This window comes from Oncorhynchus nerka, linkage group LG11 (assembly GCF_034236695.1).
Source record: "Oncorhynchus nerka isolate Pitt River linkage group LG11, Oner_Uvic_2.0, whole genome shotgun sequence".
Lineage (NCBI taxonomy): Eukaryota > Metazoa > Chordata > Actinopteri > Salmoniformes > Salmonidae > Oncorhynchus > Oncorhynchus nerka.
In genome coordinates this window covers 17,377,487-17,398,376 of record NC_088406.1, presented here as the reverse complement: position 1 = coordinate 17,398,376, position 20,890 = coordinate 17,377,487, and the positions used below count along the sequence as shown (strand labels likewise).

Sequence of the window (20,890 nt, the reverse complement as noted above, 5' to 3'; positions counted from 1 at the left end):
TGACATCCGGCCAATGTGAAGATGCCATGGGGACAGATGCCCTAATCACGTGACAGGGGTATTTTATTTTTTTAAAGACTTGCTAAAATAGTGAGCTTGCTGTTGTTTTGACTGGGGAATAAACCTGCAGAAAACAGACCGCAACGTAAGGAAAATGCATAACGAATAGATGGCAAAAATACATTGCTAGCACAGACTCATTGGGGGCAGGTTCTGGGCAGACTGCTATGGGAAGATAAAACAACAAACAGTCTTTCAGACGCCCCCCCCGTTCTAATAACAAAGCCACTTTTACAGCCTCAACAACCGGGAGTCACACCATTGCATTTGATGTAAGAACCAGTTTGTTCTGCATGACTGGGTGACGCCAGGCGCCCTCTCATTACACACTAGCCTAATACTAGGTTGGTTCCAACCGGCTACGCACTTCTCCAGGACTGCTGAACAACCACCGTGCTGCTTTGTTTTTTTTTATTCTACACGTGTCGTCAGTATGGCTCAATTTAAGTTATCACTTTGCGTGTTGGTGTCTATTTCTTTCGCCTCGGTTTTGACCACAGACAGCTCCATTCAGTTTGCGTCCGAAAGTCTCAGTTCCTCTTCGTTTCGCTCTGTGTGTAAGCCCATCCCCAGCACACTTTCTCTGTGCCACGGCGTCGGTTACGGGGATATGCGGCTGCCCAACCTGCTGGGGCACGACTCATTGAAAGAAGCCCAGCAACAGTCGGCCGCCTGGCTGCCGTTGGTCTCCAAACTCTGCCATCGGGATACCAAGAAGTTCTTGTGCTCGCTATTCGCCCCGGTGTGCCTACCGGAGGGGCCCGTGCGCCCCTGCCGTGGGCTGTGCGAGGCTGTGAGGGACAGTTGTCTCCCTGTGATGAGCGCGTTCGGGTTCCCGTGGCCCGACATGTTCAACTGCACACAGTTCCCACGCGGGGTCCATCTCTGTATTCCCACCACGACCCAAGACACACAGCGTGCGCGGAAGGGAGAGGAAGCGGGTCACGAGGAGGCATCAGAGGGTTTGTGCCTGTCGTTATCATCATTATCATAGAAAGCTGATCCTCTGCAAACATTTTCCAAGCCCTTTCACACACACGAACTAACCCTGTTCTCCGTGGCATGTCTCTTGGTGTCCTCAGGAACAGTGATCTGTGACTCATGCAGTCTGGCTGCTGAGGGGGAGACAGACATCCAGAACAACTTCTGTAAGAGTCCATATGGTGAGTGATATGTGTATGGCATTGGTCACACTTTAGACAAAGGCTTATAGAGGTATAACCTGTTTACATGTATTTCTGTGTTTTTTTCCTCTCAGCCTTTAAACTGCTTATCGGGAGTGTGTCTGTGGAGGGGGGTGACTGCAGGTTAGTCCCTCTGGGCCGGAGTCGCATCCTGAGGTGGGAGGGTGGAGGCACGGAGAGGGCTGAGGGCGTCCGGGGGGCAATGGCCTACAGTGCCCTTTGGCTGCAGGAAGGGGGTACCTGCACCTGTCCTGCCCTGGAGGAGGCAAATGGGGGAGGGGGGAAGGGGTCCGTGGCAGGGGTGTGGTACCTGGGCCTTGCTGACATACAGGAGGGCAGGTTGATCCTCTCTAGGCTTGTGAGATGGAGGAAGGGGGACAAAGAACTAAAGAAGTTCATCAGGAGACTGCTCAAACAACCCTGCTGATGATGTCATCAAACAAGCATAAAGAGACTTTCCAATTTGGCCAATTGGATGCGTATGAGAGGACACCACAGCCCTGTTACATGTCAGCCTCTTGGCCTAGACCCTATCCCTTCCATATCCCTTCAATATCCCTTTCATATCCCGTTCATATCCCTTCAATATCCCTTTCATATCCCTTCAATATCCCTTTCATATCCCTTCAATATCCCTTTCATATCCCTTTCATATCCCTTCAATATCCCTTTCATATCCCTTCCATATCCCTTTCATATCCCTTTCATATCCCTTTCATATCCCTTCAATATCCCTTTCATATCCCTTCAATATCCCTTCAATATCCCTTTCATATCCCTTTCATATCCCTTCAATATCCCTTTCATATCCCTTCAATATCCCTTTCATATCCCTTCAATATCCCTTTCATATCCCTTCAATATCCCTTTCATATCCCTTTCATATCCCTTTCATATCCCTTCAATATCCCTTTCATATCCCTTTCATATCCCTTTCATATCCCTTCAATATCCCTTTCATATCCCTTTCATATCCCTTCAATATCCCTTTCATATCCCTTTCATATCCCTTTCATATCCCTTCAATATCCCTTTCATATCCCTTCCATATCCCTTCAATATCCCTTTCATATCCCTTCAATATCCCTTCAATATCCCTTCAATATCCCTTTCATATCCCTTCAATATCCCTTTCATATCCCTTCAATATCCCTTTCATATCCCTTTCATATCCCTTCAATATCCCTTTCATATCCCTTTCATATCCCTTCAATATCCCTTCAATATCCCTTTCATATCCCTTCAATATCCCTTTCATATCCCTTTCATATCCCTTCAATATCCCTTTCATATCCCTTTCATATCCCTTCAATATCCCTTTCATATCCCTTCAATATCCCTTCAATATCCCTTTCATATCCCTTCAATATCCCTTTCATATCCCTTTCATATCCCTTCAATATCCCTTTCATATCCCTTCAATATCCCTTTCATATCCCTTTCATATCCCTTTCATATCCCTTCAATATCCCTTTCATATCCCTTCAATATCCCTTTCATATCCCTTCAATATCCCTTTCATATCCCTTCAATATCCCTTTCATATCCCTTCAATATCCCTTTCATATCCCTTTCATATCCCTTCAATATCCCTTTCATATCCCTTCAATATCCCTTTCATATCCCTTTAATATCCCTTTCATATCCCTTCAATATCCCTTTCATATCCCTTCAATATCCCTTTCATATCTCTTCAATATCCCTTTCATATTCATATCATCTAGCTCTGGAGAAGTTGTGCCTTCATCATAGGGCTCCAGAGTGACTCAGGGGTTTAAGATACTGCATCTCAGTGCACGAGGTGTCACTACATTCCCTGGTTCGAATCCAGGCAGAATCACATCTGGCCGTGATTGGGAGTCTCATAGGGTGGCGCACAATTGGTCCAGTGTCGTCATTATAAATAAGAATTTGTTCTTAACTGACTTTCCTAGATAAATAAAGGTTAAATAAATAAAAATAAGAATAATTAAGTATCTACCCAGTCTGTTCAGATCTACGAAGACCTGCTAGGCAGAAGAGAGACTATCAGAGGACCAGTGTGTTTGTTTGGATCTATGTTCTGGGCACCTGTCACATATTCATTATTAAGTGTATTCAATTCTGAATATTATTATTATTTTTTAAATCAAATGTGAGAACATGATTGTGATTTGTGTGAGCCGAGTGAGGACACAGTTACCAGTGAGGCACAGAGCAGCATTAGTTCCATTCAAAGCAGAGTATTATTGGCTGATAGTAACATCAGAGACTGCTGTGTAACAGTGTGTAATAAACATTATTTTGAGCTGTAAATACTGCTGTCACTATTATTTTCTGTGCATTTGTGTTTTCTGGATCCTTCTGTTTGTAGGAAGAGACAAACCTGAGTCTAGACTCACACCACACATGTGTCTGTACACCTAATCCACCCATGTCTGTCTGTCTCTCACCCCCCCCTTTCTCTCTGCCCTCCTACATCGAGTGTCTTGAGTCAACATATGAAGAACTTTCCCTGGAGCCTACCAGTGATGTATTGCTGTATGTTTATTATGACATAATAGTTAGTCAATAATAATATGTGTGAGAAACGATGGAGTGGGGCTGGGGAGGGGTACTATGGCCACACCTGTTTTCTGTTAATAAAACAAACGTGCCTCAGGTTATCAATGAATAATTCAGAAGGCCAACTTCCTTACTACATACACACTCTGCCCTCACCTGTGGAGCTCTGACTACAGACACACTCTGCCCTCACCTGTGGAGCTCTGACTACAGACACACTCTGCCCTCACCTGTGGAGCTCTGACTACAGACACACTCTGCCCTCACCTGTGGAGCTGACTACAGACACTCTGCCCTCACCTGTGGTGCTCTGACTACAGACACACTCTGCCCTCACCTGTGGTGCTCTGACTACAGACACACTCTGCCCTCACCTGTGGTGCTCTGACTACAGACACACTCTGCCCTCACCTGTGGAGCTCTGACTACAGACACACTCTGCCCTCACCTGTGGTGCTCTGACTACAGACACACTCTGCCCTCACCTGTGGAGCTCTGACTACAGACACACTCTGCCCTCACCTGTGGAGCTCTGACTACAGACACACTCTGCCCTCACCTGTGGAGCTCTGACTACAGACACACTCTGCCCTCACCTGTGGAGCTCTGACTACAGACACACTCTGCCCTCACCTGTGGAGCTCTGACTACAGACACACTCTGCCCTCACCTGTGGAGCTCTGACTACAGACACACACAATAACCTTTTTGCATTTCTATTTGACAAACTCATCTCTGGGCAGATGAGTCTTGTTTTTGCTGTATGGCGGTTTTGTGGGTGAGAATATACTTTTTACAAGAGGTTTGTGTTATGGTAGGTTGAGTTGTAGTAGTTCAATGTAGAGTTGTTTGTCAGTGAGGTGAGAGAATCTCCTGTCACTCAGCGTAAAACTCTAGTAACTGCAGTATGGTGTTGGCCGGAGGAACAGCTGTGTATGTTGGTTAGATTGCTGGTCTATAAGTACAGAATGGACTGTAATGGGTGTTTGTGTAATTGAGGAGTTTATTTTATTATCTTTTTTAATGAATAGTATGTGCGCTGGTAGTCTCCCTTCTCCTGGTGTGTGTTTAGATGTGTGTGTTAGTGTGTGTACCTACTGTATGTGTGTGTTTCTCCTTGCAGCAGTACTATGGTGTCTGGTGCCATAATGCTGGCCTTCCTCCCCCTGGTGTTGACTTATTCCCTACTACTACTACTTTGTTGTTCTACCGGGCGGTGCTGGTGAGGATGTGATATGACTGTAATACTAGGCTGAGCCGGGAAGAGAGGGCCTTCCAGTATGTTCTGACCCACGCCACCCCTGGCGACCCAGAAAGCATCCTGAAAACCTTTGACCTCTGGTGCAGCAAGGTGGAGTTCAGCAACATTATCAGCCCCGAGAAAGGTGACCCCACCTGACTGAAATTCTTCTCCCTCTCTTCTCCATCCACATTTGCCTGTCTGACCACACCTATGTGTGTGTAGGTAAGATAAGGGACCGGATTATTTTCCGAGCACTGCCCTCCGACAGTGCTGGGTTCCCACTGTGGATACAGCACAGCGCTTATCGCCTGGGCACCAGGCTCTACAGTGCTGGGTTCCCACTGTGGATACAGCACAGCGCTTATCGCCTGGGCACCAGGCTCTACAGTGCTGGGTTCCCACTGTGGATACAGCACAGCGCTTATCGCCTGGGCACTAGGCACTACAGTGCTGGGTTCCCACTGTGGATACAGCACAGCGCTTATCGCCTGGGCACCAGGCTCTACAGTGCTGGGTTCCCACTGTGGATACAGCACAGCGCTTATCGCCTGGGCACCAGGCTCTAGTGCTGGGTTCCCACTGTGGATACAGCACAGCGCTTATCGCCTGGGCACCAGGCTCTACAGTGCTGGGTTCCCACTGTGGATACAGCACAGTGCTTATCGCCTGGGCACCAGGCTCTACAGTGCTGGGTTCCCACTGTGGATACAGCACAGTGCTTATCGCCTGGGCACCAGGCTCTACAGTGTGGAAATGGATGCAAGAATCACTGCCATAGCAGAGGTCACACAAGGCTTCGAAGATGACACAGTGAGAGAGAGAAACACATCTATTACTAAGACATGCAAGGTTGGGTACAACTTACTTGTGGTTTTGTTGTCTGAGCCTCCTGCTGCCTTGACCCTCCTAGTCTCCTGCTGCCTTTTGCGTAGTGCCCCCTGCTGGTTGAATATCGCTCAGACAGCATCTAACACGTGTTATACAAGTCTGTGTGGCATCAATAAATCCATTACATACATTATCTGTACACAATGTTTCTCTTTATTTACATAAGACACTGGACCAATTAAAAAGGCATTTACTTTACATACATACATACGAGCACCTGTGTAGTTCCTTTTTAAAATCAGTTTAGTTGAATACTAACGTTTGTTTTTTAACTCTCCAGGTTTCTGTTGACAGCACACCCACACAGCAGATTACGCAGGTGCAGTGTACAGGCTATGGTTTATGCCCATTCAGATGTGACGCGACTGGCGACGGACGGACGGGGAAGTCAAAGTACACACACAGAACAACGACTACCAGAGAGGGGAGTGAGTGCACTCTGATGTCCTTGAGTTTGATGTGTGCATCGTCTAAACAAAGGGTCTGATTGTCTCGTGATCTGTGGGGGAGGACAGAACTAGCAGAGGGGAGGTTGAGGTGGAGCAGAAGTTCTTTCTCTTAATGTTGCAAAAAACACTTGTTTCAAGAGAAAAATGTTTTACAGTTTTCACACATTGCAACTGTAGAACACTGAATGAGAGAACACGCACACTGCACTTTCTCCATACAGTAACACCCCACAGCTCACACCTCCCTCTTTAGTTTCACAGGGTGGGTGTGAACAGCAGGGAAAGTTCACCAACCAAAAGCCACTGTCCGGCAGAGTAGATGAGCGCTACCAAGGGGGCATCAGAGAGCAGCGAGGATCACTCTGGCCTAGATCATCCACTGGTCCTGGTCTTGGTCTGCTCCCTCCATATCCACCTGAGAGAGGGATGAGTGACATTAAGAATCAGGAGGCCTAGTATTTCCCTTATATAGTGCTCCATAGACATGACCCCTAACCCCTGAGTGTGTGTGCGCGCGCATTGACCTCGTTGACCTCTCCGTCATCCGGTGACTCGTTGTAGTCGTTCATCTCATCTATGTCCTGCATGTCCTCTTCATCTTCAGAGTCTTCCTCACTATCTTCCTCATCTTCATCCTCCTCCTCTTCTTCCTCGTCAAATGTTTGCTACACACCCACAGAGAACGCAAACACACACCAGAGTGAGCATGGAAAAATGACAGAAAACATCCTTAACAGCCACTATAAAAGAAAAGACCACTATCTTATTTTATTCCAAACGTTGAAGCAAAATGGTAAACAATCAAATCAAATTGTATTTATAAAGCCCTTTTTTCATCAGCCAATGTCACAAAGTGCTATACAGAAATCCAGGCTAAAACCCCAAACAGCAAGCAAAGCAGAAGCATTGTGGCTAGGAAAAACTCCCTAGAAAGGCAGGAACCTAGGAAATTCTCTTCTGGCTGTACCAGTTGGAGATTATAAGAATACAAGGCCAGATCGTTCTTCAAAATGTTCAAATGTTCACAAATGACCAGCAGTCAAATAATAATCACAGTGGTTGTAGAGTCTGCAACAGGTCAGTACCTCAGGAGTAAATGTCAGTTGGTTTTTCATAGCCAAGCGTTTTTATTTGATTTAACTAGCAAGTCAGTTAAAAACAAATTCTTATTTACAATGACGGTCTACCCCGGCCAAACCCTGACGATGCTGGGCCAATTGTGCACCGCCCTATGGGACTCCCAATCACGGCCTGTTGTGATACAGTCTGGAATCGAACCAGGGTCTGTAGTGACACCTCTAGCACTGAGATGCAGTGCCTTAGACCACTGAGCCCCATTCAGTGGTCGAGACAGCAGGTACAGTAGTGGGATGGAGGGAGAGAGTTGAAAACAGCAGGTCTGAGGACAAGGTAGCACATCCAGTGAAACAATTGGTAAAATTTGAGGAATTAAATGTCATGACATATTAAAACCTCTCCCTAGCTGCTAAACTCTCTTTCTGTGTACCACACCCCCATAACCAAGTTAACACAGGGTAGGGGGTTTAGGATCACCATCTTTAACTTTACTTGGTTTGAATGCGAGCTAGCGAGCATTACAAAAGCATAACAGCAGTCTTGAACCACAGAGACGGTCATCCTGGGAAACAGCATGGACATCTCTGTCTGAGAAGACACACTTCACTGAGACAGGATAGCTATCAGCACCCACCTAGATAACAGACCGGGATAGATTAGTACACAGCTGATCAGATTTGGGTTTCAGTGAACCTAAAAATATATCTGTGGGGAATGTAGCTAGCTGTGCTGTTCTCTCCTACTGTAGCTTTACACCATCTTTGGATGGTATAATTGAAGCTCTTGCTTGCCCTCCCTCCTCTGGCCCTAATGACTCTCCCAAACCTGGGAGCTGTTGGGAATAACCACAAAATGCAAACATGAACTTCTCTATTTTATTGAATTGTAATGCCCCACATGCCCTTTCCACCCCACATAGAACAAACTACATTACAATTCTGGTGCTGCTCGGGCAATTTAAAATATTGATTGGGGACCTTCTTATTGAGGAATGTAATAAAAAAAGTGTGACATTTGTGTTGTACTGTATTTTACTGGATATATATTGTTTTCGATTTGGTCGTATGAAATTGTATTTGCAGGGTTCCCTTGTGAAAGAGACACTGGTCTCAATGGTGACTCCCTGCATAAATAAAGGTAAAATAAATGTGAACATGATTCACCTTTGCAATATCGCAGGACTTGGTCAAAATCCATAAGCATCTTGTATACATTTGGGTCAACTTTTGGATGAAAATATGAGTGACCGACAGGTCAGTTGTCTAGGTAAGTAAAATAAACATTATTTAAAGCTCAGATACCTCAAAAATTGGCTTCCCAATAGGCATCAGGCTATTGTCCTTCTCTGAGATGCTCTGTAACTAAGGGGGAGAGACAGGAGAGGTCAGTGTGTGTATGTCTGAACCCAGGTTGGCTCTGTCACTCCTTCTAGTCTTGCCCTTTCTTTTCTCTCTCTGTGTTTGTTTGATTGTACCCAGGTCTGGTGCTGCTGCTCCTGTTGGTGTAACTCTGTCTCATCCACACACGGCCGGTCCAGGTTGAACCACAGAGTCTCTGTCATCCTGGGAAACAGCGAGGGGAACTGCGTGGACATCTCTGTCTGAGAAGACACAAATACTTCATTGAGACAGGATAGCTATCAGCACCCCTAGATAACAGACCTGGCTAGATGAGTACAATCAGATGTTGGTTTCAGTAACCCTAACAATGTGTTGAGAGTGTAGCTAGCGAAAGGTACCTGTAAGAAATGTCACAACATAGCTAGCTAGCTGCTAACTTGGGTAGGTTAGCTACTGTAAGAATTGCACAGATTAGGTTTTGAAGACTTTAAAATGGTATCTGTTAAGTTACTGCAGATCTTCCTTACTAGCTAGCAAACACTCTTCATCCTGCATAATGTAGCTAACGCGTTAGCTAGTTAGCTATGTTACGAAACAATATCTAATGCATCAACAAAAAAAATGACACATATTTACTGTACATGTCATAATATTCACCGTCTTACTTGTCAAACCACTATCCCGACTAGTAGCTATCAAAATATAAATTTCAAATTTAAACTGACCGGAAACCAGTGTTGTTTTGTAAACGCTCCCGGTGTGTACGCATATCCTTCCACATACGTTCCGCTTACTCCTACTACTACTACTACTACTACTACTACTACTATTACTACTACTACTACTATTACTACTACTACTACTGCTGATTCTTGTTCTAGAGGTTTATCAAAGATTTTTACAACTCAACCATCTCATTGTTCTATCTTTGGTTTTATGGCAGACTACACTTATTGGTGTATTGCTATACGAGGTCTTCTTTGATATTATTGCGGTCCACAAACAAATGCTATAGGTGCATGCCACCACCTACTGTTTTGGCTGTATATCAGACCAACTAATAAAAAAAATATAATAAAAAAAAATCAGATTCAACTGCCAACAACCATCCCTACAGCAATTTCAAATTGCTTATATTAAGCAAACCAGAAGGTACGATTTTCTTGTTTTTTTAATTTACAGATAACCAGGTGCATACTCGAACACTCAGGCATAATTTATAAGCATGTGTTTAGTGGTCAAAGGTAGTAGGAATGACCAGGGATGTTCTCTTGATAGGTGTGCACATTAGACCATTCTCCTATCCTGCTAAACATTCAAATATATAACAAATATGTTTGGGTGTCAGGGACAATTGAAGGAGTAAAAAGTGCATAATTTTATTTAGGAATGTAGTGAAGTAGAAGTAAAAGTTGTCCAAAATATAAATAGTAAAGTAAAGTACTAATACCCCAAAACACGACTTAAGTAGTACTTTCAAGTATTTTTACTAAAGTACTTTACACCACTGTCAACAGGGCTAGAGTGGGTCGAGAGCTTCAAGTTCCTCAGTGTCCTTATCATTAAGGATCTATCATGGTCCACACACACCAGCACAGTTGGAGAAGAGGGCACGACAACGCTTCTTCCCTCTCAGGAGGCCGTAAAGATTTGGCATGGGCCCTCAGATCCTCAAAAGGTTCTACAGCTGCACCACTGAGTGCTGACTGACTGCATCAACGCTTCTATACCAGGGACCTCAACCCGATAGAGATGGTTTGGGATGAGTTGGACCGCAGAGGAAAAGCAGCCAACAAGTGCTCAGCATATGTGGGAACTCATTCAAGACTGTTGGAAAAGCATTCCAGGTGAAGCTGTTTGAGAGAATGCCAATAGTGTGCAAAGCTGTCATCAAGGCAAAGGGTGCTACTTTGAAAAATATCAAATATATTTTGATTTGTTTAATACTTTTTGGTTACTACATGATTCTACAATGTAGAAAATAGTACAAATTATATTTTTAATGTTTATTTATTTAACCTTTATTTAACTCAGTTAACAACAAATTCTTATTTACAATGACGGCCTACCAAATAAAGAAAAACCCTGGAATGAGTGGATGTTTTTATTTTTATTTTTTAGTGAGTGGATGTCTCCAAACCTTTGACTGGTACTGTACATATCTATCTCAATGACCTCGTACCCCTGCACATCGACTCTGTACTGGTACCCCGTGTATATAGCCAAGTTATCATACTCATTGTGTATTTTATTATTACTTGTTATTACTTTTCTATTATTTCTCTTTTTTCTTTCTCTCTGCATGGTTGGGAAGGGCCTGTAAGTAAGCATTTTGCTGTTAGTCTACACCTGTTGTTTACAAAGCATGTGATTAAGAAAATGTGATTTGATTTGACACACACATACACGCACACACAGGTATACACTCTCTCACAGACACACACAAACATTTAAATGCAAAATAAAACATTGTGATGAAACATTGTTTCTTTATCCTGTCCTCTCCACCCCTCTCTCCTCCCTTCCTTCTCTGCTGCCTGCAGCTGTGGTTCACCGGAAAGAACCCCAACAAGAAGGTGGCAGAATACTGCTTAAACCACACCACCCTGGCAACGTGCTGCCCCAGCAACACACTCCTCCTCCTGGCAACAATGTCATTAAGCATTGTCCTGCTTTGAATAAAACCACAGATGCTTATGTCATAGATGGCTTTATGTGTCCTTGTATTCCTACACTCTGTAACTGTGTTTCTGTGGCTATATGTCTCATATCAAATTACATCCTATTCCACACAGTAAATAAAGGTTCAATTAAAAAAACGAAATATGCACTACTTTTGACCAGAGCCACAGGAAAATAATGACCTCTTTCCTCAGTCCTCACCCGTACTCCCTCTTCATGCTGTTCTCTTCTCCCTTCCCTCCTCTCTTTCCTCTCCCGTAGAAGGGTTCAGTGTTTAGTGTTTGGCACTCAGCCCGCCTTGGCACTGAGGCTGCCAACAGAACCTTACTCTCTGTCTAGGACGTTAGGATATTTCAGGGAACCAAAAACACATGACCAGTCTGAGAGGGAGGCCAATCTGCTTCAGTTCTCAGTAATTATGGGGTGTTCCATTCCCCTATGTGTGTGTGTGTGTGTGTGTGTGTGTGTGTACAGTCTGTTCTTGTCTTTTATGTTTTCATTTGTCACAGAGCGTATTATGGGCGTGGCTAGCCTCCTGGTACCTGTGGTTACCAGGCCATAGTCCTCACCCCTGCTGCCTGAGATGTGGCACATACTCTCTCACAGAAGCACATACACACACATGTACAGAGACTTACACACACTTACACTGACCATGCTCTGTGTGATGACATAGCCAAGAATAGCAGAAAGATGGATGAGGTCCATAAGGCTATTAATACATAGCCTCTCTCCAGGTCCCACTCACCTCACACTCTACAAATCAAATCAAATAGTATTGGTCACATACACATGGTTAGCAGATGTTAATGCGAGTGTAGAGCAATGCTTGTGCTTCTACTTCCGACAGTGCAGTAATATCTAACAAGTAATCTAACAATTCCCCAACAACTACCGAATACACACAAATCTAAAGGGATGGAATAAGAATATGTACATATAAATATATGGATGAGCGATGGTCGAGCGACATAGGCAAGATGCAGTAGATGGTATAAGGTATAGTATATTCATATGAGATGAGTAATGTAAGATACGTTAACATTACTAAAGTGGCATTGTTTAAAGTGACTAGTGATCCATTTTTAAAGTGGCCAGTGATATGAGTCTCTTTGTAGGCAGCAGCCTCTCTGTGCTAGTGATTGCGGTTTAGCAGTCTGATGGCCTTGAGATAGAAGCGGTTTTTCAGTCTCTTGGTCCGAGCTTTGATGCACCTGTACTGACCTCGCCTTCTGGATGATAGCGGGGTGAACAGGCAGTGCCTCAGGTGGTTGTTGTCCTTGATTATCTTTTTGGCCTTTCTGTGACATCGGGTGCTGTAGGTGTCTTGACTGGCAGGTAGTTGACTATGGGGTTGGCAGGGTAGCCTAGTGGTTAGAGCGTTGGACTAGTAACTGGAAGGTTGCAAGTTCAAACCCCCGAGCTGGCAAGGTACAAATCTGTCGTTCTGCACCTGAACAGGCAGTTAACCCACTGTTCCTAGGCTGTAATTGAAAATAAGAATTTGTTCTTAACTGACTTGCCTAGTTAAATAAAGGTAAAATAAATTGTGCAGACCACACCACCCTCTGGAGAGCTTTGTGGTTGAGGGAGGTGCAGTTGCCGTACCAGGCGGGGATACAGACCAACCAGTGCTCTCGGTCGTGCTTTTGTAAAAGTGTGTCAGGGTTTTAGGTGACAAGCCACATTTCTTCAGCCTCCTGAGCCTTCTTCACCACACTGTCTGTGTGGATTTCAGTTTGTGATGTGTACGATGGACCATTTCAGTTTATGTTGTGTACGCTGAGGAACATAAAACTTTCCACCTTCTCCACTATTGTCCCTTCGATGTGGATAGGGGGGTGCTCCCTCTGCTCTTTCTTGAAGTTCACGATCATCTTCTTTGTTTTGTTGACGTTGAGTGAGAGGTTGTATTCCTGACACCACAGTCCGTGTACCCTCACCTCCTCTCTGTAGGCTGTCTCGTTGGTGTTGGTAATCAAGCCTACTACTGTTGTGTCGTCTGCAAACTTGATGATTGAGTTGGAGGCGTGCATGGCCATGCAGGGAGTACATGAGGGGGCTGAGCAAGAGGGGGCTGAGCACACACCCTTGTGGGGCCCCAGTGTTGAGGGTCAGTGAAGTGGAGATGTTGTTTCCTACCTTTACCACCTGGGGGCGGCCCGTCAGAAAGTCCAGGACCCAATTGCACAGGGTGGGGTTGAGACCCAGGGCCTCCAGCTTGATGATGAGCTTGGAGGGTACTATGGTGTTGAATGCTGAGCTATAGTCAATTAACAGCATTCTTACATATGTATTCCTCTTATCCAGATGGGATAGGGCAGTGTACAGTGTGATGGCGATTGCATCGTCTGTGGACCTGTTTTGGCGGTATGCAAACTGAAGTGGGTCTAGGGTGACAGGTAAGGTGGAGATGATGTGATCATTGACTAGTCTCTCAAAGCACTTCATGATGACAGAAGTGAGTGCTACGGGGCGATAGTTATTTAGTTGAGTTACCTTTGCTTTCTTGGGTACAGGAACAATGGCGGCCATCTTGAAGCATGTGGGGACAGCAGACTGGGAAAGGGAGAGATTGAATATGCCCGTAAACACACCAGCCAGCTGGTCTGCGCATTCTCTGAGAACGCGGCAAGGGATGCCATCTTTGTGTGTGTGTGTACGTGTGCATGTGTTGATGCAGACAAAGCACTTCTTTTAAACATAAATTGGGCTGGGATGAAGCTTTAGGAATAGATTGAAGGATCAGGCTTGGTTGACAAAATAAGTCACAGTCCTGTGGGAGCACTTCTGTGTCATGACCACTAGGTGGACTCACACCTCGCATAGAAAATGCAACACTGTAAAAACATTAAGTGAACCAGTATTAATTATTACTATGTTAATAAACAGTTAGCTGCATAAACACGCACACCACACAACAGGAAGTTTTTGTTGTTGTGAGGCCTAGTCTTGGCTGAAATATACGCTGTAGCTGCTATGCCTCTCCCTCTCCAGCTCGCTCCATCTCCAGGATTTACATAGGCTGATTTCCGTGGGAAGCGCGAAAGCAGCGGAGCCTCCATGGCAAGACTTTCAGGAACGGAGGAAACTACATAAACGACCCATCGAAAACTATTAACGTCACAGTTTTCTAGCGTTTTCCAACTCGGACTCACACTACTTGCACTCTAACTGCCGGATTTATCGTCTCGTTGAGATTGTTTAACTCAGGAAACCGTGTGTTTTCTGGGGCTGTGGCGATGGCCGGTGGCGGCGGGGTGTCGCCGCTGGGGCTAGCGCCTCCGTTGTGGTATCACCGGGACCTGAGTCGCGCTGCTGCCGAGGAACTGCTGGCCCGCGCGGGACGCGACGGGAGTTTCCTGGTTCGGGATAGCGAAAGTGTTAACGGGGCGTACGCTTTGTGTGTGCTGTAAGTAGCCAGATTGAATGTTCTCTTCGTAAAAGTGTGGCTTTACTTTTCAGGATAGACTGGCTAGATGGTTTCTAAACTTCTGAGCTGTCTGGCTTTCATTTGTCCCATGGTTGGAAGGGACACATCGTGGCAACTAATCAAATATCTAGAAGCCAGTCAGTAGGACACAGCAACCATTCAATCCGTCTGTGGCTACAGTGTAACAGCCTATATCAATAGATTGTGTTCTTAAGGCATGCTATTACATTGTAACTTGCTAACTAGTTATCTAACTAGCTAGGACTGTCAGGAAAAGTTAGTTTCTTTACTTCGCCTGTCAACACATCATCACAACATCTCGGTTTAAGTTTTCTACAGCCAACAGTAGGCCTATTTGAACCACAATCCTTTCTATGTAGCCTACATCCAATCATACCCAGCCTGTGTCTGTCAGTTTGCACGTAGGTATTTAGACTGTACCAGAGGGGTCTTCACACACACACACACACACACACACACACACACACACACACACACACACACAGAGACACACACACACACACACACAGAGACACACTCTCAGTGTGACACACTTGTTGTGTTGGCTGCTTAGAATTCTCTACCAGCTCCTGTTGACATCTCAGCATGGAGCCATCAGAACAGTCACCCCATTTCTCTGCTGATGGTCAGGGTGGACTTAAAAGGGTGGAAACTGTGCTCAGGGAAGGGAGGAAAAGGGTTTTATTGAACGAGGGCCCGTGTCCTGTCCTCTCTGAGAGTGGGTTGGATGGGCAGCCATTGTTGCTACTTCTGTGTAATAACATGAGCATCACCAATCCACTCCATGTTACATCATGGGCTACCTGGTCAGGTCACGAGGTCAGGCAAAACAACACAGACATCACACATGTCATGTCACATGCACTGGTGGCCATCATGTCATCACCTCACACACATTTACAGCTCTCTCATGTCTCTCGCTCATGTGACACACACACACTTCCCTTTTCACACACACACACGCACACACACACACTTCCCTTTTCTATCAGACAGACAGATGAGGCATCAGTATATTTCAGGAGCATTTCATGAAAATCGTGCTAGCTGATATTCAGAGCACTGATAAATAGTGGTGGTTGAGAGAGAGAGAGAGAGAGAGAGAGAGAGAGAGAGAGAGCCGTGTCATCTGTCTGTGCATCCTACTGCCACAGATGAGAGATGATGAACTGTGGATGTGTTGTTGAAGTAAACATGGCTGGAGTAAAGGGATGAGAGATGATGAACTGTGGATGTGTTGTTGAAGTAAACATGGCTGGAGTAAAGGGATGAGAGATGATGAACTGTGGATGTGTTATTGAAGTAAACATGGCTGGAGTAAAGGGATGAGAGATGATGAACTGTGGATGTGTTGTTGAAGTAAACATGGCTGGGGTAAAGGGATGAGAGATGATGAACTGTGGATGTGTTGTTGAAGTAAACATGGCTGGAGTAAAGGGATGAGAGATGATGAACTGTGGATGTGTTGTTGAAGTAAACATGGCTGGAGTAAAGGGATGAGAGATGATGAACTGTGGATGTGTTGTTGAAGTAAACATGGCTGGGGTAAAGGGATGAGAGATGATGAACTGTGGATGTGTTGTTGAAGTAAACATGGCTGGAGTAAAGGGATGAGAGATGATGAACTGTGGATGTGTTGTTGAAGTAAACATGGCTGGAGTAAAGGGATGAGAGATGATGAACTGTGGATGTGTTGTTGAAGTAAACATGGCTGGAGTAAAGAGATGAGAGATGATGAACTGTGGATGTGTTGTTGAAGTAAACATGGCTGGAGTAAAGGGATGAGAGATGATGAACTGTGGATGTGTTGTTGAAGTAAACATGGCTGGGGTAAAGGGATGAGAGATGATGAACTGTGGATGTGTTGTTGAAGTAAATATGGCTGGAGTAAAGGGATGAGAGATGATGAACTGTGGATGTGTTGTTGAAGTAAACATGGCTGGAGTAAAGGGATGAGAGATGATGAACTGTGGATGTGTTGTTGAAGTAAACATGGCTGGAGTAAAGGGATGAGAGTGCAGAAACAAAGTGGTGGTTTACAGAGCTACAAGAGGAGAAACAGATGTTGTCTAAAAGCTGTCTGGAGGTTGTCTGGAGGTTGTCTGGAGGCTGTCTGGAGGTTGTCTGGTGCCTATGGAGTTTCTACTTCTTCTGCTGGTCTGACCTCAACCTCTGCCCACTCCAGTTTACACATTTCACTGTGTGTCTGTGTCTGTGAGGGAATTTGGGTGTTTCCTCCAGGCCATGTGTGTGTTACAGAGAGATGGGGGAGATATTCCTCAGAGCACTAGGCCTACCTAGCACGTTTAAACACGCAGACCTACAAGGATTCAGAGTGTTATGCACTGTTTGTGTGTGTGTGGAGCTAGGGTTTACTAGAAAACATTCCTCACTAAAACACCTGGTGGGTGTGTGTGTGTGTGTGTGTGTGTGTGTGTGTGTGTGGGCTACTTTGGAGAGAAATAAAGGGTACAAGCATAAGAGAGAGAGAGATAGGGCTGGAGGGAAACAGAGAGAGGGCTGGAGGGAAACAGAGAGAGGGCTGGAGGGAAACAGAGATAGGGCTGGAGGGAAACAGAGAGAGGGCTGGAGGGAAACAGAGAGAGGGCTGGAGGGAAACAGAGAGAGGGCTGGAGGGAAACAGATAGGGCTGGAGGGAAACAGAGAGAGGGCTGGAGGGAAACAGAGAGAAGGCTGGAGGGAAACAGAGAGAAGGCTGGAGGGAAACAGAGAGAGGGCTGGAGGGAAACAGAGAGAGGGCTGGAAGGAAACAGAGAGAAGGCTGGAGGGAAACATGGAGAGGGCTGGAGGGAAACAGAGAGAGGGCTGGAGGAAAACAGAGAGGGCTGGAGGACACGGATGGAGGGCTGGAGGGAAACAGAGAGAGGGCTGGAGGGAAACAGAGAGAGGGCTGGAGGGAAACAGAGAGAGGGCTGGAGGGAAACAGAGAGAGGGCTGGAGGGAAACAGAGAGAAGGCTGGAGGGACACGGATGGAGGGCTGGAGGGAAACAGAGAGAGGGCTGGAGGGAAACAGAGAGAGGGCTGGAGGGAAACAGAGAGAGGGCTGGAGGGACACGGAGAGAGGGCTGGAGGCATAGTGCACTAAATACAACACTGTGTTTACTGTAAACACACACATAGGGGGTGAAGCATACTGTTTCCCACTCTTCTGCCATATCTCTCTCTCTCCATATCACTCTCTCCATATCTCTCTCCATATATCTCTCTCCATGTTGCTCTCTCAATTCAATTCAAAGGGCTTTATTGGCATGGGAAACATGTTTATATTGCCAAAGCAGGTGAAATAGACAATAAACAAAAGGGAAATAAACAGTAAACATCTCTCTGTCTCTATCTTTGTATTCCTGGTATAGTTGAGTGTTCCTACTGGAACAATGGTATTTACCCCACAGCAGGGTTCTACAGCAGCCAATACCTTCTGAGATCAGAGCAGGAAGAGATCCCTAACGAACTCCTCTCCCACACACACCATGGAGGATTGTGTGTGTTTCAAACATCTCAGCTTGTTTTGGAGTGTGAGTTCCTCTCCCCCATACCCGTGTGACCACAAGACGCAGCCTGGAAATTCATTTAAATGAAACGGCTAAAAACAGAACAGTAGGCCCAGCGCTGTAGCTCCACCTTACTGCTGTGTGTCTTGTTCTGGACGATGTTAGATCAGATCAAATGTTATTGGTCACATGTGCTGAGTACAATAGTTTACAGTGAAATGCTTATTTATGAGCCCATTCCCAACAATGCAGAGTTAAAAAAGTATGAACAATATTTACTAAATAAAAAGGAAATAGTAACACAATAAAAACAATACTGAGACTATATACAAGGATAACCCGTACTGAGTCAATGTGCAGGGGTACCAGGTAGTTGAGGTAATAACTAGACTATATACAAGGATAACCAGTACTGAGTCAATGTTCAGGGGTACCAGGTAGTTGAGGTAATAACTAGACTATATACAAGGATAACCAGTACTGAGTCAATGTTCAGGGGTACCAGGTAGTTGAGGTAATAACTAGACTATATACAAGGATAACCAGTACTGAGTCAATGTGCAGGGGTACCAGGTAGTTGAGGTAATAACTAGACTATATCCAAGGATAACCAGTACTGAGTCAATGTTCAGGGGTACCAGTAGGTGAGGTAATAACTAGACTATATCCAAGGATAACCAGTACTGAGTCAATGTGCAGGGGTACTAGGTAGATGAGGTAATAACTAGACTATATACAAGAATAACCAGTACTGAGTCAATGTGCAGGGGTACCAGGTAGTTGAGGTAATAACTAGACTATATACAAGGATAACCAGTACTGGGTCAATGTGCAGGGGTACCAGGTAGTTGAGGTAATAACTAGACTATATACAATGATAACCAGTAGTGAGTCAATGTGCAGGGGTACCAGGTAGTTGAGGTAATAACTAGACTATATACAAGGATAACCAGTACTAAGTCAATGTGCAGGGGTACCAGGTAGTTGAGGTAATAACTAGACTATATACAAGGATAACCAGTACTGAGTCAATGTTCAGGGGTACCAGGTAGTTGAGGTAATAACTAGACTATATACAAGGATAACCAGTACTGAGTCAATGTGCAGGGGTACCAGGTAGTTGAGGTAATAACTAGACTATATACAAGGATAACCAGTACTGAGTCAATGTGCAGGGGTACCAGGTAGTTGAGGTAATAACTAGACTATATACAAGGATAACCAGTACTGAGTCAATGTTCAGGGGTACCAGGTAGTTGAGGTAATAACTAGACTATATACAAGGATAACCAGTACTGAGTCAATGTGCAGGGGTACCAGGTAGTTGAGGTAATAACTAGACTATATACAAGGATAACCAGTACTGAGGCAATGTGCAGGGGTACCAGGTAGTTGAGGTAATAACTAGACTATATCCAGGAAGTACCAGTACTGAGTCAATGTTCAGGGGTACCAGGTATTTGAGGTAATAACTAGACTATATACAAGGATAACCAGTACTGAGTCAATGTGCAGGGGTACCAGGTAGTTGAGGTAATAACTAGACTATATACAAGGATAACCAGTACTGAGTCAATGTGCAGGGGTACCAGGTAGTTGAGGTAATAACTAGACTATATACAAGGATAACCAGTACTGAGTCAATGTGCAGGGGTACCAGGTAGTTGCGGTAATAACTAGACTATATCCAGGAAGTACCAGTACTGAGTCAATGTTCAGGGGTACCAGGTAGTTGAGGTAATAACTAGACTATATACAAGGATAACCAGTACTGAGTCAATGTTCAGGGGTACCAGGTAGTTGAGGTAATAACTAGACTATATACAAGGATAACCAGTACTGAGTCAATGTGCAGGGGTACCAGGTTGTTGAGGTAATAACTAGACTATATACAAGGATAACCAGTACTGAGGCAATGTGCAGGGGTACCAGGTAGTTGCGGTAATAACTAGACTATATCCAGGAAGTACCCGTACTGAGTCAATGTGCAGGGGTACCAGGTAGTTGAGGTAATAACTAGACTATATACAAGGATAACCAGTACTGAGTCAATGTTCAGGGGTACCAGGTAGTTGAGGTAATAACTAGACTATATACAAGGATAACCAGTACTGAGTCAATGTGCAGGGGTACCAGGTAGTTGAGTTAATAACTAGACTATATACAAGGATAACCAGTACTGAGTCAATGTGCAGGGGTACCAGGTTGTTGAGGTAATAACTAGACTATATACAAGGATAACCAGTTGTAACAATACAGAGGCGGATGCAAGATGCAAGCAACGATGGTTTAATGAATACAGGTTACAGCAGCAACAGGACAGACAGACTGTACTCAGACGGAATCCGACCCAGGGACTAGGGCGCATCCTCCTATGTGAGCGTGCTGAGAAACCCAGGGGAGAGTGTCCGGATGGGTAGGAAGGAGCACAGCAGATAATCCACACAAGGGCGGCG

At 45.0% G+C, this 20,890-nt stretch overlaps 3 protein-coding genes across 7 annotated transcripts in view; 2 read left to right on the top strand and 1 right to left on the bottom strand.

Annotated features, from left to right (window-relative positions):
- The first annotated feature begins 45 nt into the window (after positions 1–45).
- On the top strand, positions 46–3,539 carry LOC115122288 (secreted frizzled-related protein 2-like). The gene is made up of 3 exons (XM_029651493.2): positions 46–1,022; positions 1,143–1,223; positions 1,319–3,539. The coding sequence occupies exons 1-3, from the start codon at positions 494–496 to the stop codon at positions 1,669–1,671; spliced, it is 963 nt and encodes a 320-aa protein (XP_029507353.1). The 5' UTR covers positions 46–493; the 3' UTR covers positions 1,672–3,539.
- A 2,510-nt stretch (positions 3,540–6,049) lies between these two features.
- LOC115122286 (anaphase-promoting complex subunit 15-like) lies at positions 6,050–9,706 on the bottom strand. Of its 5 annotated transcripts, none has more exons than XM_029651490.2 (5): positions 9,511–9,706; positions 8,920–9,045; positions 8,747–8,806; positions 6,893–7,033; positions 6,050–6,783 (listed from the first exon to the last, which is right to left on the bottom strand). In XM_029651490.2, the coding sequence occupies exons 2-5, from the start codon at positions 9,037–9,039 to the stop codon at positions 6,736–6,738; spliced, it is 369 nt and encodes a 122-aa protein (XP_029507350.1). In that variant the 5' UTR covers positions 9,040–9,045; positions 9,511–9,706; the 3' UTR covers positions 6,050–6,735. The 5 variants fall into 5 exon arrangements, with proteins under 5 accessions (XP_029507350.1, XP_029507348.1, XP_029507349.1 ...); XM_029651488.1 differs by having other exon boundaries at positions 9,451–9,521; XM_029651489.1 differs by having other exon boundaries at positions 9,443–9,519.
- A 4,659-nt stretch (positions 9,707–14,365) lies between these two features.
- The window catches only part of LOC115120807 (phosphatidylinositol 3,4,5-trisphosphate 5-phosphatase 2A-like), an 80,762-nt gene continuing 74,237 nt past the window's right edge, over positions 14,366–20,890 (top strand). Inside the window, exon 1 of the mRNA XM_065024265.1 lies at positions 14,366–14,879. Within this exon, the coding sequence (XP_064880337.1) occupies positions 14,710–14,879 (170 nt within the window). The 5' untranslated portion in view covers positions 14,366–14,709. The remainder of the gene's footprint in view (positions 14,880–20,890) is intronic.